Raw genomic sequence first — 17,031 nt, forward strand, 5'->3', positions numbered from 1 at the left:
ACTGCGGTGGGGGGGAGCAAGGGGCCTGGGGTCTTCTTAAACGAAGAAAACTTTAAGGGGATACTGGCCGGCCTCGGGCTTGTAAAATGAAGTTTTATTCTGTTATCAGGGCAGGACTTGACCAGATCATGGTGAACCTCCCTGGCTGGGTTGGTATTTTTAAGCACCGATCAGTGGCTTACCCTGTTTTCTCTTCCAGTCTCTTCTCTTTGCGTCTGCCTTTCTCAGGAGCTTGTCAAATTCTGTGAATACACCGGGAGGAAACGGCATGAGTGAAGAGAGCAAAGGGAACTGGGGTGGGTGGAAGGCCAGGGATGTGCTTAGCAGACCTTAGAGGCCCGGGGGGGGGGGAGGGAATGATGGTGGGGGGTGGGCAGGAAGGATGGGTTCAGGCTGGTGGGGTGGAGTGGGGCCAGGCTGACCGTCATCCACCAGGGCGAGGGTGATCTGGTTCTTGGCTTTTCCATCTTGGAGCTGGGCGGTGTAGGACCCCTTGTCATCTTCGGAAAGTTGTTGGATGATAACTTCCACCAAGCCCTTCTCCCGGTCAAAGTTGATCTTGCGGTTCTGGCAGAACAAATCCCTGAGTTCTTTTTGGGCATGTCCTGTTCTGGGAGCTCTGTTGGGGGCACACCTCAGGATGTGATCAAGATTGGGGTGCTATGTGCACAACAGTCAACCTCCAGGGACTGGGGAGGGCTTCCTGGTAGCGTTTTCCTGCTTGAATAAACTGGGAATCTTCAGCACGCCATGCTTGGGTTAATTATAATTTAATAGTAAGCTCTGTAGCTGTACTGTGCCCTGGTGGCTATTTTCAACTTCTTTTACAATTAAAAAAAATCGTTACATCTTAATCATTTTAATTCCCTCTGTGTGTGTGTGTATGTGTGTGGTGTGGGGGGATGCATAGGCCACAGCATAAGTGTTGAGTTCAAAGAACTACTTACAGAAGTCAGTTCTGTGTTCTCTTTCTTTCTTATTTTTTAAAAAAGATTTATTTATTTTATGTATATTATATGAGTACACTGTAGCTGTCATCAGACACACCAGAAGAGGGCATCAGATCCCATTACAGATGGTTGTGAGCCACCATGTGGTGGGAATTGAACTCAGGACCTCTGGAAGAGCAGTCAGTGCTCTTAACCCCTGAGCCATCTCTCTAGTCCCTGTGTTCTCGTTCTCATGTGGACCCTGGGGATTAAGATTAAGCTGATGCCATCAGGCTTGGTGGCACGTGCTTTTTAACTACTAGGCCATCTCTCTCCCATCCTGTTTTTTTTTTTACTTAAAAGATTTCTTTTTATTTTCTGTGTACAGGGTTTTGTCTGCATGTCTGTGCACCATGCACACGCAGTACCCGTGGATGTCAGAAGAAGACATCGGATCCTCTAGAACTGGTGTTAAGGAAGACTGTGAGCTGCCATGTGGGTGCTGGGACCCGAACCTGGGTCCTTTGCCGCTGCTCCTAACCACTGAGCAGCCTCACCGGCTCCCTTCTGTCTCTGCCTCCTGAGCGATGAGGTCACAGGCTGGCATTACCCAGCATTCCCCCTACACTGTAGTATACCCACTCTGTAGAACTAACAGCCATTTACAGTTTGCTGCACACTAACATCATACAAGTTTTATTCTCTGCATTTAGGTCCTTACTACCCTGGCTCTATTTACATGTGTGACAGAAGGGAAGAACCTACTTGGCTGATGACCCAACCAACGTCCACTGAAACCGCCAGACCAACGGTTCTCAAACCTCCTAATGCTGCGACCCTTCAATACAGCTGCTCTTCTCTTCCCGTTGTTGCTATTTCGCTGCTACTTTGTAACTGTAATCTTGCTACTGTTATGAATCACAGGTAAATCTCTGTGTTTTCCCATGGTCTTCCATGTGAAAGATCATTGGACCCCCCAAAGGGGGTCAAGAGCCATAGGTTGAAAACCTCTGCTCTAGACTTTACAGTGCCTCTGATAATGTGCAGCAGGCTCTATGTGTACTCCTTACACACAACTTTCAAATATACTCCCTGGTCTGCTCCTGATCCTGGGAAAACCTGCCTGCCCTAGTGTGCAGACACAGACACAGAGATGGAGGCAGAGAGAGGGAGGGAGAGGAGGAGGGAGGGAGAGGGGGAGGGAGGGAGGGAGGGAGGGAGAGGGGGAGGGAGGGAGAGAGGGAGGGAGGGAGAAAGAGAGAGAGAAAGAGAGAGAGAATCCCTTTCTCTGGAAGATATATTCCCTCCCTCCCTCCCCTCCCCCTGTCCATCCCTCCCTCCCTCCTTCCCTCCCTTCCTCCCTCCCTCCCTCCTTCCCTCCCTCCTTCGTTCCCTCCCTCCTTCTCTGGTTCTAATTCAGGATCTTGCCCACACAGGACATGTGCTCTAGGACTGAGTGGCACCCCAGCCCTAATCCTCGAATTCGGATGACTGCTTTGCTGTCCTGGAGATGAAGTCCACAAATGACAGGAAACTGTCATAAGACTGGAATCCACTGGTTTTCAGTAAAAACAATTGAATGTCAATAGCCCATTCTAACAAACCTACTTACCCTGTCCTTACACATTAGAACGAAAACAGTGTAATAATGTTGTACAAATATCATTCAAAATAAACCCCCGTGCATGTTGGCTGTAGATTCTTGGATACAATGTGGTTCTACTGACCTATGCTGCAGCCCCTTGTTCTGATTTGTAACGGGGTGGGGGGTGGGGGTGAGGGTGGGGAGGGGGAAGCAAACGTTTGGAACAGGAAACCGAGCAGAGAGAAGAAAAGCTCTTCCCTGGGTGTCTGCTAGGCCTGTGAGAAAGTGCTTGCTTTGTATTTACAACTAAAGCAGAGGCTGAAGCTTGGAAAACTGTCAGCCCCAGAGAGGCTTTCCCATCTCAGGGATGCTGGGAAGGACATTTTCAAATGGCAGTGGGCATGGAAATGTCCGCGCACTGGTTAGTAACTGCCCCCCACCCCTACCCCCATCCCCGTACTGAAAGCCAGGCGACCTCGCCTGCACTGCTGAGACAGCCAAAGCGGCGCTCTGACTAGAATGACAGCTGGCCCCAGGCCCCAGCTCATGGGTGCAGCCTTGCGTGGGGCAGAGCCTCCCCAGGGACCGTGGGCACCATTTACCGGGGAGCTGAAGATCTCCTTTTCATTGAAGATGAGGTGCAGCTCGGCGGCGGGCGACAGCTTCTCCACCTCCAGCCACAGCCGCACCTCACCTTGCTCGAGGATTTCCACGTTCCAGCCAGAGATCAGCTTGATGACTGAGAGAGACAGGACCTGTGTGGGTGGGAGCCCTCTCCTCTCCCCACTCCCCCTGTCCCCGCGACCTGCCCAGCCCCTCTGTCAGGCCCCGCCCACTCAGCCTCTAAGCCCCGCCCACTCAGCCTCTCAGCCCCGCCCCTCTCCACCCAGCTTTGCCTTGGCCCTGAATGTGGGGAACACTTGTAGAGCCTGAAGAGGCTGGGTCTGGCTAGAGGCCCGGAAGCTCTCCATAGACTGAGCTGATTTCAGAACCGCATTTCCTCTTCAAGGGACCTTAAACACTGGCGTCTGACTTCTCCCTGCCCATTCTGACTTGGCTGCAGTCTGGCTTGGGCATGGGATTTGGAAAAGTTCTTAATATGATTCAAATATAGGATCAAGTGTTTGACTGGGCTTAAGGATTCCACCATCCAGAGACAAGGCCGGGAAGCGGAGGTTTACATGATCTAATGTTCGGATGTCTCAAGAGCTGATAGGGGTGGTGGCGATGGTGATGGTGATGATGGTGGTGGTGGTGATGATGATGGAGATGATAGTGATTATGATGGTGGTGGTGACAAGGATAGTAATGGTGATAATGATATGGGTGGTGATGATAGTGACGATGACGATGCTCATGTTGATAAGAGCCGCCTTGTTTTCCTCCTTTGCACCTCTCTGGCTCCGGCTGGCCGTCCTTTGCCTCTGGTCTCTGGCTTTCCAGCCTGTGGCTCCCCTTTCTCTTGCTCCCAGGTTATATCCTTGCTCTCTGCCTGACTCAGCTCTGTGCAGCCCAGGTTCACAGGCCATTAGGAACCAGGTCGCGCCTCAGTGTTTACCTGGGTTTCTGATCTCGTGACTCAGCTTCTTCAGCTTGTTCAGCTCTGGGGCAGGGAGGGGCATGGAAGAAAACAGACGCAACGTTAGGTCACAGGGTTCGAGTACAGCCAGCCTGGGGCCTCCACGTGGAGATGTTCCAAGGGAGCGCCACACTGGCATCAGCTAGGGGCTCCACGGAGACTGCTGGTGAGCACCGTGGGCTTTGCTCCTGGGGCACTGTGGGAGATGCGGCAGCTACCCAAGGCCACCCTGAGGTCACATATGCTCCTCAGGGAAGCATCTCTACATGCCAGGCTCTTCAGGAACAGCCTCATTAGTGATCAGCTCTGGGCGGGCTGAGCCTCAATGTCCGCTTGGCTTCTAAGAGCATCGGTACCTGGGCTCTGGGACAGAATCTGTTTCCCTGAGGAGGTGTCAGGGTGTGAGTCCATTACCTTCCTCCGTCAGCGTGTGGCTAGCAGAGGTGTCTTCGTCGGCATCGGGGACTACCACTGAGTAGATGCCCAAGTCCTGAAGGTCAGGTTCTTTCAGGATGACCTTGGACCTGGCATAGAGAGGACCTGACCTCTGAGATGGGGCTTTGGTCTTGAAAACACAAGACTCCCTCACAGCATGTGGAGGAGGCATGCGGGGAGGGGAGGGGACTAGCCAGCGGGGGTGGGGAGAGTTGAGGGACGGGAGCTCTGGTGACTTGTGCTCCTTCCCAGGTCCTGGCCAAGCTGGACCCTTGCACTCCCCTGAGGTCCCCTCCAGAGCGCCAGTGTGGCCCACGCTCTACAACCAAGCCAGCCAGAGTCTCTGTGTCTGCTTCAGGAACTTAGGCAGCGGCACTCATGACTGCTTCTCAAAAAAAGAATCCCAAAGAAGGTCTCCATTTTTGCCTCTAAGGCATCCTCTCTGCTTCTCAGCCAGCATTCCACGGCAGATGGGGCAGCCCTGGCCAACCTTCATATCTCCCTACCCGTTCTGCCACCCTTGAGTGTTGTCTCCCTCAAGCCCCGCCCCGCTCTGCCTCTAGCCCCTTCCCCATCCCACCCACCTGCCCGCCCTGCTCACTTGTTAATTTCATCCTCCACCTCCACCCTCTGTGGGTCTGGTGGGCCTTTGTAATCCTTGGACCACTGAAACTCAGGGAAGTCAGGGGCTTCGGGGGCTTCAAACGCCAAGTAGATCTGGCCCTCGTCGTCCACACCAACTTCAATCTCCTGGGCGTCTGGGGTGAGGTTGAGGAAGGGACAGCAGGGATTTCCCTCAGACTTCTTGTGACCTCTAAAGCTTTTTGTGATCCTCAACTCAAATGTCACCTCCTGCAAGAAGTCCTTCTTGACTGACCCCCCCCCCCCCCCGCTTCCTTTTCCTTCCCCTTCCTCCTCTTTCTCCATGCCTCTCTTAATTCTTCTCTTTAACACAAAAGTTTGCCACATTAGCCCAGGCTGGCCTAGAATAAACTATGTAGTACAGGCTACCCACGATTCTACAGCCTTGCCCTCTGGAGCACTAGGGTTACAGGTGAGTGTCACCACACCTGGCTCCTGTCTTTTTTTTTTTTTTTTTTTTAAAGATTTATTTATTTATTATATGTAAGTACACTGTAGCTGTCTTCAGACACTCCAGGAGAGGGCGCCAGATCTCGTTACGGATGGTTGTGAGCCACCATGTGGTTGCTGGGATTTGAACTCTGGACCTTCGGAAGAGCAGTCGGGTGCTCTTACCCACTGAGCCATCTCACCAGCCCCGCTCCTGTCTTTAAACATCCCTTTTCTTTCTCTTCACCTCTAAAGTGCTATGACAAGACTCAGACCTAGGCAAGCCTCCCACTGCTGAGGGCTATCTCTGCCTTACTCCTGGCTCTCCTAAGATTTCCTCACGGACCACTTTGCCATCTGCCTTTGCTGCCTCCCCATGTCCCCCATGTCCCCCCTCACAACAGCAGACCTCTGCTTCCTCATCCACAGCTGTACCCCTGGTGCCGTGTGAACCTCCCTCCCCAAGTAGTTGTTGACTGAACGCTTAATAGACAAGTGCTTTGTAGTCACCAGGGAGGGTGAGTCTGTCTTCTGCTGCCTGTAGGCCTTGGTGGTTTATTTGTTTTGCACTAGAAGTGGGTGCTACTGTGTGAGGGACCTAGGAGCGACTCTGGACTGCCTAGCAGGAGAGACCACAGGCCCTGCGAGCTCAGTAGAGGCAGAGCCACATGGAGTGACCGAGGTGGAGCTGGGTTGAAGGATCTGTGTAAGTTCATACAGATGGCATAGAAGGCAGGGAAGATACCCCCACAGCCTGTGGAGGACACATGTGGGGAGGGGGAGGGGGAGGGAGAGGGGGAAGGGCACAAGTCATCAGGCAGAGTTGAGATGGCAGTGTGTAGGCAGAGTGGTGGGTGGGACAGAGCCCAGTGGATGCAGGCCTCCAGCTGTACCCTCAGCCTTCCCCATCTTCCCCCTGAGCTCCTCCTGTTCCCAGACTCCCTCCATGCAGCCTGGTCCTCCCTGGTCCTCCCTGGTCCTCCCTGGCCATCCTCCCTGGCCATCCTACCTGGCTTGTCCTCCAGGAGCACAGGGTCAGTGGGCACGGATGGTTGTCCCAGACCAGCTGAGTTCATGGCCTGGACCCTGAACATGTATTGCTTTCCCGGTTGTAAGTCAGACACCTGGGGGTAGGAGAAGAAAGCCTGAGGACAGGAGAGCTGCACCCTTGAGGACACTGGCCGGAGCTGCTGGGAGCCTCCTGGGCTGGGGCAGGCCAGGAAGTTGCCCTTTTCCTGGGATGCGGGCAGTTTTGTCTTTGTTTGGAGATAGGGCCTCTCTGTGCTGCCCAGGCTGGCCTGGAGCTCACCATTCTCTTGTCTTACCCTCCGCTCTACCGGGGCTGAAGGCCTGTATCGTTCTTGGCTTCTAGGTTCTGATTTTTGTTTTAAGACAGGATCTCTTGCAACTCAGGCTGACTTTGAACTTGCTATGCATCTGTGGCTGGCCTGGAACTCCCTGTTCTCTTGGCTCTGTTTCCCAAGTGCTGGGATTACAGGCGTGCACCACAATACCTATCAATTGGGTTTAGTTTTTTTCTTTTCTTTTTTCTCTTCTCTTCTTTCCCTTCCCTTCCTTTTTTCCCTTCCTTTCATTCTCTCTCTCTTTCTCTCTCTCTCTCCCTCTTCCTTTCCTTCTTCCTTCCTTTTTTTCCTTATTTTTAAGACAGGGTTTCCCTGTGTGGCCCTAGCTGTCCTGGGAACTCTATAGACCAGGCTGGCCTTGAACTCAGGAGACCCACTTGCCTCTGCCTCTCCGGTGCTGGGATTAAAGGCATGCACAGCCACTGCCCATCAGTTCCAGTCTTCTCTAGGGCTTTCTGCCCGACTTTATCCTCTGGGCACTGATGCCCGGAACCCGATTAAACATAACCCACTGACTTCCCATCTAGAAGGCCCTCTCCCTTCCCGTATTCCCCACCTCACATATACCGTCTTCTCTTCAGAGGCTGAGGCCAACTCAGGTCACCTTCTGTGTTTCTTTCTGATCCCTAAACAAGTTCTTTCCGTTCTTCCCTGCAGTGGTCCTGGGGATTGAACCCAGGCCCTCATGAAGCTAAGCAAATACTCTATCACTGAGTTACATTCTTAACGTTAAATAAAAAAAAAAAATGGCTGGATGTGATGGTGCATACCTTTAGTCCTAGTACAGAGGCACAGATCTCTATGAGTTCGAGGCCAGCCTGGTCAACATATAAGTTCCAGGCCAGCTAGAGCTATACAGCAAAATCCCGACTCAAAATCAATTAATTAAATTCATTAAATTTTGGAGGCAGTCTCATGCAGGCCAGAGCTGTAGTCAGGGATGATCTTGAACTCCTAACCCTTCTGCCTCGACCTCCTGGGTGCTGAGATTGCCTGTGTGCACCACCATGCATGGCTTACATGGTACTGGGGGGTGTCAAATGCAGCGCCCTGGCATTCTAGGTGAGCAGTGTATTATCTGAGCCACATCCTCAGCTCTCAAATTTTATTTTGAATCAGGTTCTCAACAAATTGCGCAGGCTGGCCTTGGGGTTGTGCTGCAGCTAAGGCAGGCTGTGAATTTTCCTTTCTGCTTTAGCCTTCCAGGAAGCTTGGGTTAAAGTCTGCACTGCCCAGTGTGGCTCCTTAATGCATCTTGGTGGAGTCTCTCCTGTCCATGTCCCAGCTGTGCTTTGATGGGAACTCTATTTCTCTACCCCTTTGGTTTAGCTCAACAGTTCCCTTGAAGGTGTCTCTGCTCCCCGGACCTTTCTTTACCTCTGCCAGTCCGACTGGGCCTAAATCCTCCAGTGGTTCAGAGTCAATTTCAAGGTCTGATGCTTACAACCTAAAGTCTCCCAAGGCACCTGAGCCTCTGGTCTCTTACTCCGGTATAAATGACCTTCACCCTGCGGCTCTCCAGGGTCCTGGGCCTCTGCCCTTGCTGAGGTCTCTGCCTAGACCACCCCACCCCACTTCCTTCTTGGTCTGACTTCATTCCAACTCTGGCTTCCTTATTCAGCAGTGGCCTATGCGAGGATGCCAGGGAGTGGCTCCGGCTTCTCTTCCCGGGGCTCCCAGAATCCCTCCCGATCCCTCTCTGTTATAGCGTTTAACATCAAATGGTGTCACCTGTTACAAACGCCCATGGCATGTTTAGCTTAAAAGGTCTGGGAGCCGCTCCAGATCTGGCACTAAGCAGGTGTTAAGAAGTGGGCAGTGAGTTACTGAGTGGCAGCCAAGCATCCCAAGGTGGGAACCAGGGCCAAGTTACTGAGGCCATCTGCCCTGGTCTGGGCCAGCACTCATGAAAGAGCAAGGGCCATGCGTTGGCTGTGTCTGCTGTGGGGAGACTGGCCCCCAGTATGTCAAACTTCTACCAACTTATTGATTTCACCTTATATCTACATGTCTGTGTCTGGCAGGCCTACACATCTAAACATTTCAGCTTCAAAGCCACGGTGTGATAGACACATTTGCCTTTCCCTGTGCTGTGCGTCATAAGGAACTTCTTTTCTTGGTGTTTGCTATTACAGTTGTCTTCCAATCAATTAACTGCCCAGCCAGAGAGAAACAATTAACCTAATGTTAATTTTATTAATGACTCATCGGCTATCAATTAACTCTGATTTATTGATTTACTTATTTTTGGTTTTTGAGACAGGGTTTCTCTGTATAGCCCTGGCTGTCCTTGAATTCATTCTCTAGGCCAGGCTGGCCTCAAACTCACAGAGCTCCTCCTGCCTTTGCCTCCCCTCCTGTGTGCTGGGATCAAAGTCTTATGCCACTACCGCTTGGCATGATTGTATTTAATATAGGGTTTCATGTAGCCCAGTTTAGTCTCAAACTTGCTATGTAGCCTAGGCTAACCTTGAACGTGTGTGTGTGTGTGTGTGTGTGTGTGTGTGTGTGCGCGGTTTGAGGCAGGGTTTATTTGTGTAGTTTTGCCTGTCCTGAAGCTTCTCTGTAAACCTGGCTGGCCCAGAACTCACAGAGATTCTCCTGCCTCTGCCTCCCCAAATGCTGGTCATAGGGATGGTTAAAGGGATGTACCACCATAGCCCAGCAGAGCTTGAACAAGATTTATTTATTTATTTTATGTATATGAGTACATTGTAGCTGGACAGATGGTTGTGAGCCACCATGTGGTTGCTGGGAATTGAACTCAGGACCTCTGGAAGAGCAGTTAGTGCTCTTAACCGCTGAGTCATCTCTCCAGCCCCAAGCTTGAACTCTTAATCCTCCTGCCTCATCTCCCAAGTGCTGGCATTACAAGTATTTGCTACCACGCCCGGCTTAGTATCAGTTTTTTTTTTTTTTTTTTTTTTTGGTTTTTTCGAGACAGGGTTTCTCTGTATAGCCCTGGCTGTCCTGGAACTCACTCTGTAGACCAGGCTGGCCTCGAACTCAGAATTCTGCCTGCCTCTGCCTTCCAAGTGCTGGGATTAAAGGCGTGTGCCACCACCACCACTGCCTGGCAGTATTACTTTTGGACAACCCCAGTTTAATACGTCCTCAGGGAAGTCAAGATCATATGAATGTGAACTTGACCTGACATGCGCAGTCTGTTCCCCATTTCCTGCTTCTGATTCCTTTAGGTTGCTACAGCATCTCCCTAACCTGAGCCTAACCAGCAAATAGCAAAATGAATTACAGCCGCCACGCTCAGCTTGGCGTCTCTTCTGCAGTTTACAAGTGCATTCATTAGAAAGTGCACTACAATGAGAGGAATGGCCTGTCAATGAGCTACGTGACAAACAGATGATTTCAAGCCATCAGATTATGAATGTCCACATCTATTTATCTTAATATAATTCTATCTCTCCTGTGTTCCTTCCACGTGCCCTGTTTATTGATCTCACTTTCTATCTACACTTGTGTCTAGAAGACCTAAATATCACGTCTATTTATTATAGAAATGAATTATTATTATTTTGAGACAGATTGGCCTTAAACTTACTATGTAGCCTCCCCCTCCTCAGAACTGGGGTTACAGGAATGCCCCTCCACACCCAGCTTCTACATCCTGAAGCTAAACTTTCCCCAGTCCTCCTGACTGTCTCAGGTAGCCTTAACTTCATCTGGAGAAAATTCAAGTTTTTGTTTTTTTAAAAGATAATTTTATGTGCATGTGTGTTTTGCCTGTACGTATCTCTGTGCACCTCCTGTGCATGTCTGATGCCCATGGGGGCAGAAATGGGTGTCAGATGCCCTGGAACTAGAGTTAGAGGGTTGTGAGCTGCCATGTGGGTGCTAAGAATCAAACCTGGGTTCTCTGCAAGAGGAGCCTGAACGCTTAACTGTCAATCTCACCCGCCTCCCCCCCCCCCACTGTTTTCTGATTATAAGAGAAACAAGGTGTTGGTTGGGAGCAGTCAGAAACAATGTAGCAGTAAGGATGAAGCCTTCCCTGGCATCTCCTCCGCCCACAGTTCCCTCCCAGGGAGGACCGGGGGCAGCATTGGCTTTTGGAGACCTGGCACGTGCCAGATTCTTTTTGCTACTGTGTTATTTTCCTGTTGGGAGTCCTCAATCTGCCTTCTCTTCTCACAGGACTTTTGTGGAAACCTAAAGGACAAACCTTCCTGCCTCTGGGGGAAGACCAGCTTGCTGCAGGAAATATGTCCCAGTGTCCTCCGAGCTGCAGGAGGTGAAATGAATTCTCTTCCCAGACCTATCCTTGTAGATTGGCCTTAAGCAGAGGAAGCCCCCACAGACTGTAGGTCACATGAGCAGACATTACGTGTATTCTTGTGTGACACTGTGATATGACAATCTACCCCGGGCTACTGAAATTTTAGAATTTGCTTCTTATTAAAACCCAGGAACATAAACTGAATAGATACCTGTCTGTAATCTCAGTCTGAGCTTTAACTCTTATTACTAAATGAATTAAAAAGCATATATGCATGTATGCTTATTCACATGTAATCATATGACATGGTAGATACACACTACCTAAGCATACCATCATGGTTTATTTTTCATCCTACATGTGATATATGTTTTCACATCAATCAATATATACACATTGACCATATCATCACCTCTCCTGCAGTGTCTTGTTGGGCTCCACAGAAGGACGCACTATGAATTAGTTCAGCATGGAAATCCCCCAGTGACAGACATTACGTCACTTCCACGGCTGCAGTTATAAAGAGTGCACACCACTGTCTTTGGACCTCTGCATACATGCCTTGTTATTTCCCTTTGGCTTCAATCACAGAAGCAGATTTTGGGGGAGGGGGTCAAAAGATACGTATGTCTAAATGCTTCTATACCTGGCTGTTTCTCGGGTGAGTTTTTAGGGAAGTATCTGCCCAGTGTGGAGTGGGTATTGCCACCAACCAGTCAAACCTTTTACCATATGACCCTGGGCAAGTCTCTCTCTCGGGTCCTCTGCTGCTATCAAGTGAAGAAGTGCCTGCTGAGAATGGTTTCTGTTTGCCTGCTGTGTGCTTCTGCCAAATGCAGTGTTAGGGAGGACAGAAGGGCAGGGACTCACCCTGAGGTGGGTGTCAGAGGTGGCATCTGGGGTGACGGGCTTCCACTCCTCAGAGCCTTTCTCCTGGAAGCTGACATGGTAGCCTGTGACTGGCCCGGCTCCAATATACAGTGGGGGCTCCCACTGCAGCATCACAGAGGTGGCCTGTATCTCAGACACCCTCACATCATATGGGGGACCTGTTGGGGATGAAATATCAACATAGATGTGGATTTGTTCAGCCAAGCAACAACTAGCCAACTATCCATCTACCTGGTCTGCTTTCTAGCCAGCCAGCTCAGCAGTCAGTGTACAAGCTGGGCAGATTGTCAGCCAACACTAAGTCTGGAAGTACCCTCTTTGGGTGTATGGGATGAGGCCAGCTTTGGTTTCACAATATTTGACCTTGGGCCTGAAGTTTGGTTAACTGTTTAAAATATGCTCAGCATCACCTCCTCCCAGAAGCCCCCCCCCCGCCCCCCGACCTTCTCCATGCCTCATCTGAGACAGCATGAACACTCCCAGATGTTTGCCACTTCGAAGTCAAGGATGGAGGCTGAGGTCATGACCTCCAGAGCCAGACTGCCAGGGTCATGTCCCAGCTCCACCCTTTCCAGTGATGGGGACTTGGAGACTCTGTATTCCTGTCTCCTGATTCTAAAGTGAGGCAACAATGATTCTTATTATATGGTGTTGTAGAGAGCAACGGGAAGACCATCCACAGAATGCACCCACACAGCAAATACCCAGTTGACGTTAGCTGTTTGCAATTGCAACCCAGCTTGCAAAACCCAGGACATCCCCTATGCTAGCAAATGCTCCACCACCACGGAGCTATTCCCAGCATTTGGGGAAGGTTCTCTGTGGAACACAGAATGCAGACAAACCAAGTGGTATGACAGCAGAGACTGTTTCTTCCTAGGAGAGCTAAGAGGCTCATTTGTGAGAGAGCCAGTAAGGTCACAGGAGCAGTGTTCAGAGTGGCGGACTCTCTATGTTGGGTTTGGGGGTGGTGAATTGAAAGACCTGGACAAGCCAGGAACTGACTGTTCTCATAGTGTGACCTTGGTGGTGGTGGTGGGGGTCAATGAAATATCTGGCCAGAAAGAGTTCAGATGGTGTCAAGGTTGGGGACAACCGTGCTGTGGTTAGGGACAGGCAGGCTTAAGATAGTCTGTGTCAAGGTTTACAGGTTCAGCCTGTGCAGAATGTGAGGTCAGATAGTCTGTGTCAAGATTTACAGGGTCAGCCTGTGCAGAATGTGAGGTCTGGGCCAGGCGGAATGTCTAGGGTGGGCAGTGGCATTCGTGTTGTTGGTGTGGTGAGGAAGGGTGGGGACAAGTCTGGGTATTGGCTCTCAGGCTCTTACCTGGCTCTGGCATTGTCCACTCTTTGCATTCAAACAGACTGCTGGGTGCCGACAGCTCGCCAATACCTGCCCAGTTCACGGCCCGGGCTCGGAACTCATAGAAGTGGCCTTCATGAAGGTTGGTGACCTGTAGAGGTGGAAAGTTAGACTGTGCAAACTGGGGCTGGGGAAGAGAGATGGGGTGCACTGTGGCAGTGAGCCAGCCAGAGCAGAAGACCCATGGGAGTTTCCAATATGGCTGTTCCAGGGGCCACTGGGTGGCAGAGCTTGGGGACCCAGAGGCAGCTTGTAGAGCAGTAGCAATGGAGGCTGAGCCCATTGTCCGGCCTCACCTTGCACACGCGGCTTGGGATGGGTTGATGGTTGACTGGGTGCCAGTCTGACTCCACTGAATCATGCTGGTCCACGAAGTAGCCCAGGATCTTGCCGCCTCCGCGTCGCTTGGGGGGTTTCCATCCAATGACCATTTCATTCTTTCCACAGTTTAGGAGTGCGAAGTCATATGGGGCCGATGGAGTGGCTGGAGGAGGCAAGGGCTGAGGAGAGGGCTCCCTGGGGTGGCTGAACTGGGCAGTGGGGCCCCAGGGAGCCTCCCCTGTGGGTGCCCACCCAGACCTAGGTGTCTTCTCTGAGCCAGAAGTGTCTTGCTCCCTTAAAGGGTCAGAGTCTCACCTCTGAGCCTGGGGGGCCTTCCCACTGCCTAGAGAGGCCCAGGATCAGTGTACACAATGGCTTCAGGCCACTGTCCCTTTCTCCTTGAATGAAAAGGTGAGCAGAAAGCTCCAGTTCCCTTGATAGAGGATTGAAATCAGACCCTCCAAGGCATGGCCTTGGCTCCTGCCCAGACCTGGCTTCCCTGAGCATTGCAGGTGGGTGCTGCCCTGGACTCACCTAGTGCTTGCTTGACCCTGACTGGCTGTGTTGCAGCTGAACTCTCACCAACCCCAGCCTCGCTGACCGACCTGATGCAAAAGTCATACTCCTTCCCAGTCCTCAGCCCTGGGACTGTAAACCTGGGAGAGAAAAGTTCAGAGGTCAGGGGCCTCCAAATAGCTGACAATATCTGGATCACCTTGTAGGATAAATGGTTGCCAGTGGGACAGGAGTAGAAGGTTCTAGGCTAAAAACATTGCCCCAGTACATAGTGACATATGGAATGGCACACGGGGGATGTTGTCCCTCGGGTTGTAAAGAATGCCCACACTTCTAGACTCTCTCACCCACATGCAAAGATGAGAGTCTGGGGGATGGCACTCTTGGTAAAGTGTGTGCCACACGTGCCTGAGGAAATGAGTTTGGTTCCTAGCACCAACACAAAAGTGGAGTGTGGTTGTGTGTATGTATAACTTCTGCTCGGAGTGTATGTGCAAGAGCAGAGACAGGATCCCTACGGTTCACCATCCATCCAGCCGAGTCAAGTAGTGAACTCCAGGTTCATTGAGAGACCCTGCCTCAAAGAATTAGATAAGATTCGGAACAAACAGAGAACTCAACCTGATCACCTAAGTTGGGTTTCTGGGATTCACATGGTAGAAAGAGAGAACTAATTCCCACAGGCTCTGATCTCAACGTGTACCCAGGTTAATAAATAAACATAATTAAAATGGGCTAGGGAGATGGTTCACTGGGTAAAGGAATTGCAGAGCAGCCTGAGGACATGAACTTGGTGCTTCAGCAGCCACAGAGAGCCAGACGTGGTAGTCTGAAATCCTAGTACTCCGAAACAGGATGGGGAGCAAGGTAGGAGAATCACCCAGGGCTCACAGGTCAGCTAGCCTGGTACATACAGCAGTGAACATGAGAGTTAGCCTGGTGCACACAGCAGTGAACAAGAGAGCTAGCCTGCTGTACACAGGTCAGCTAGCCTGGTGCACACAGCAGTGAGCATGAGAGCTAGCCTGGTGTACACAGCAGTGAACAAGAGACCCTGTGTCAAATGAGTTGGAAGATGAGGACCGACATTAAAGGTCCTCTGACCTTCAAATGTGCAGGGTGGCATGTGCACACACACATTCACGCACACATAAACATGTGCATGTATGAGCACACACACATACACAGATTGACTGTGGAAGACATCTGATGTTAACCTCTGGCCTTCACACTCATGTGCACAAACCTACCCGAATATGCATGCACACATGAACACACACACATGCACACACACATGCACACATACACACCCTACATGCACACACACAGGCATACACACACATACACACACACACACACACACACACACACACACGCACATGCACAGAGCTTACAGCAGTAGCACTGCCTTACTTGGTGTCCTGGATGGGCTTGTTGTTTACAGTCTGCCACTCCGATGCTCCGGCCTCTCGGGAGTAGATGTAATAACCCAGGAGCTCTAAACCACCATCCACGGGCTCCCAGGCAAGGGAGACAGAGGTTTGAGTGTTTCGGAAAGCTTGAACTTGAGCTGGAGGAGGGAGAGTCGCTGGAAACAGAGGGGCAGATGGAGGACACTGAGTTATGGCTCCGATGGGGGAGGAGGGGGAGGAGGACGAGCATGGGGGATTTGGGAGGACTTTCACAGCAGTCGAGGCAGTGGCTAGATTCCAGACCTGTACAGGGGCTTTGAGTGTGTCTGACATCACTCTCCTGTCCTGCAAGCCATCTTACTTCCTAACTGAATCTCTAAGGTCTTCTACATTAATCTTCATGGTCAATTAATTGCTCTCTCAACCTCTTCCTCTTCTGTTCCCCTCCCTCCCTCCCACTTACCCTTTACCAGTTCAGACAGCCTTTCCCTAGTCCTTAATAACAATCTTAAAAACAAAAACCCAAGCAACTTCATTTTTTATTGTTTTTATTTTTTGTTTTTTTGAGACAGGGTTTCTCTGTATAGCCCTGGCTGTCCTGGAACTCACTTTGTAAACCAGGCTGGCTTCGAACTCAGAAATCCGCCTGTCTCTGCCTCCCAAGTGCTGGGGTTAAAGGCGTGTGCCACCACCACCGTCTGGCTACAATTTGATTTTCTTTTCTTAAAACTTCTGTACTGATTTTTATGATTCCCAATGACCAAGTTGCTTGAGTTGGGACTTCTGTGATTTGCTAAATGGATGGACAGATGTTTGTTTGTATGTATATGAAGGTATACACGCATATATGGTAGATGAATGAATGGCTCTGTGTGTGTGTATGCATATATGGATGTGTATGTGCTTGTATGGGGTGGGTGAGTATGTGTGTGTGTGTTGTGTGTGTGTGCATGTATTCAGGGTGGGTGAATGGGTGGAAGCTCAGATGGATGGATGAATGGATGTATGTATGTATGGATGAATAGAAGTTGATGTCCCTGGTGCTCACTATCGTGACCCCCACAGGAGGAGCCATGAGGAGAGGCGCATTTTCTCTTGGCCTCCTTCCTCTTTTATTCTTTCTTCTCTTCCTTCTTTATTTCTCTCTCTCTCTCCAGTAAAATCTACTTTTGTAATACAAAGAAATGCCTTTTTTTTTTCTCTCCCTTCTCAACTTTCCTTCTTCTCTTGAATTGTATCAGTGTCCTGTCCTGGTCTAGCTGCTGCGGGCATCTAATCACAGCCCATTCCTTGGTGAGGCCCGTAATCTAAGTGAAGTGTTGATGAGACCA

General features: G+C 50.7%; 1 protein-coding gene across 1 annotated transcript in view; it reads right to left on the reverse strand.

Annotated features, from left to right (window-relative positions):
* Myom3 (myomesin 3) overlaps positions 1-17,031 on the reverse strand; it is a 51,622-nt gene that overhangs the window by 12,854 nt on the left and 21,737 nt on the right. Inside the window, exons 15-26 of the mRNA XM_021161113.3 lie at positions 15,702-15,876; positions 14,307-14,428; positions 13,748-13,935; positions 13,416-13,542; positions 12,068-12,246; positions 6,609-6,723; positions 5,130-5,286; positions 4,508-4,617; positions 4,073-4,117; positions 3,117-3,253; positions 423-567; positions 183-242 (exon numbers count right to left, since the gene is read on the reverse strand). Coding sequence (XP_021016772.2) covers positions 183-242; positions 423-567; positions 3,117-3,253; positions 4,073-4,117; positions 4,508-4,617; positions 5,130-5,286; positions 6,609-6,723; positions 12,068-12,246; positions 13,416-13,542; positions 13,748-13,935; positions 14,307-14,428; positions 15,702-15,876 — 1,560 coding nt within the window. The remainder of the gene's footprint in view (positions 1-182; positions 243-422; positions 568-3,116; positions 3,254-4,072; positions 4,118-4,507; positions 4,618-5,129; positions 5,287-6,608; positions 6,724-12,067; positions 12,247-13,415; positions 13,543-13,747; positions 13,936-14,306; positions 14,429-15,701; positions 15,877-17,031) is intronic.

Source organism: Mus caroli, unplaced genomic scaffold (genome assembly GCF_978045245.1).
Source record: "Mus caroli unplaced genomic scaffold, Mus_caroli_1 scaffold_6, whole genome shotgun sequence".
Taxonomy (NCBI): domain Eukaryota; kingdom Metazoa; phylum Chordata; class Mammalia; order Rodentia; family Muridae; genus Mus; species Mus caroli.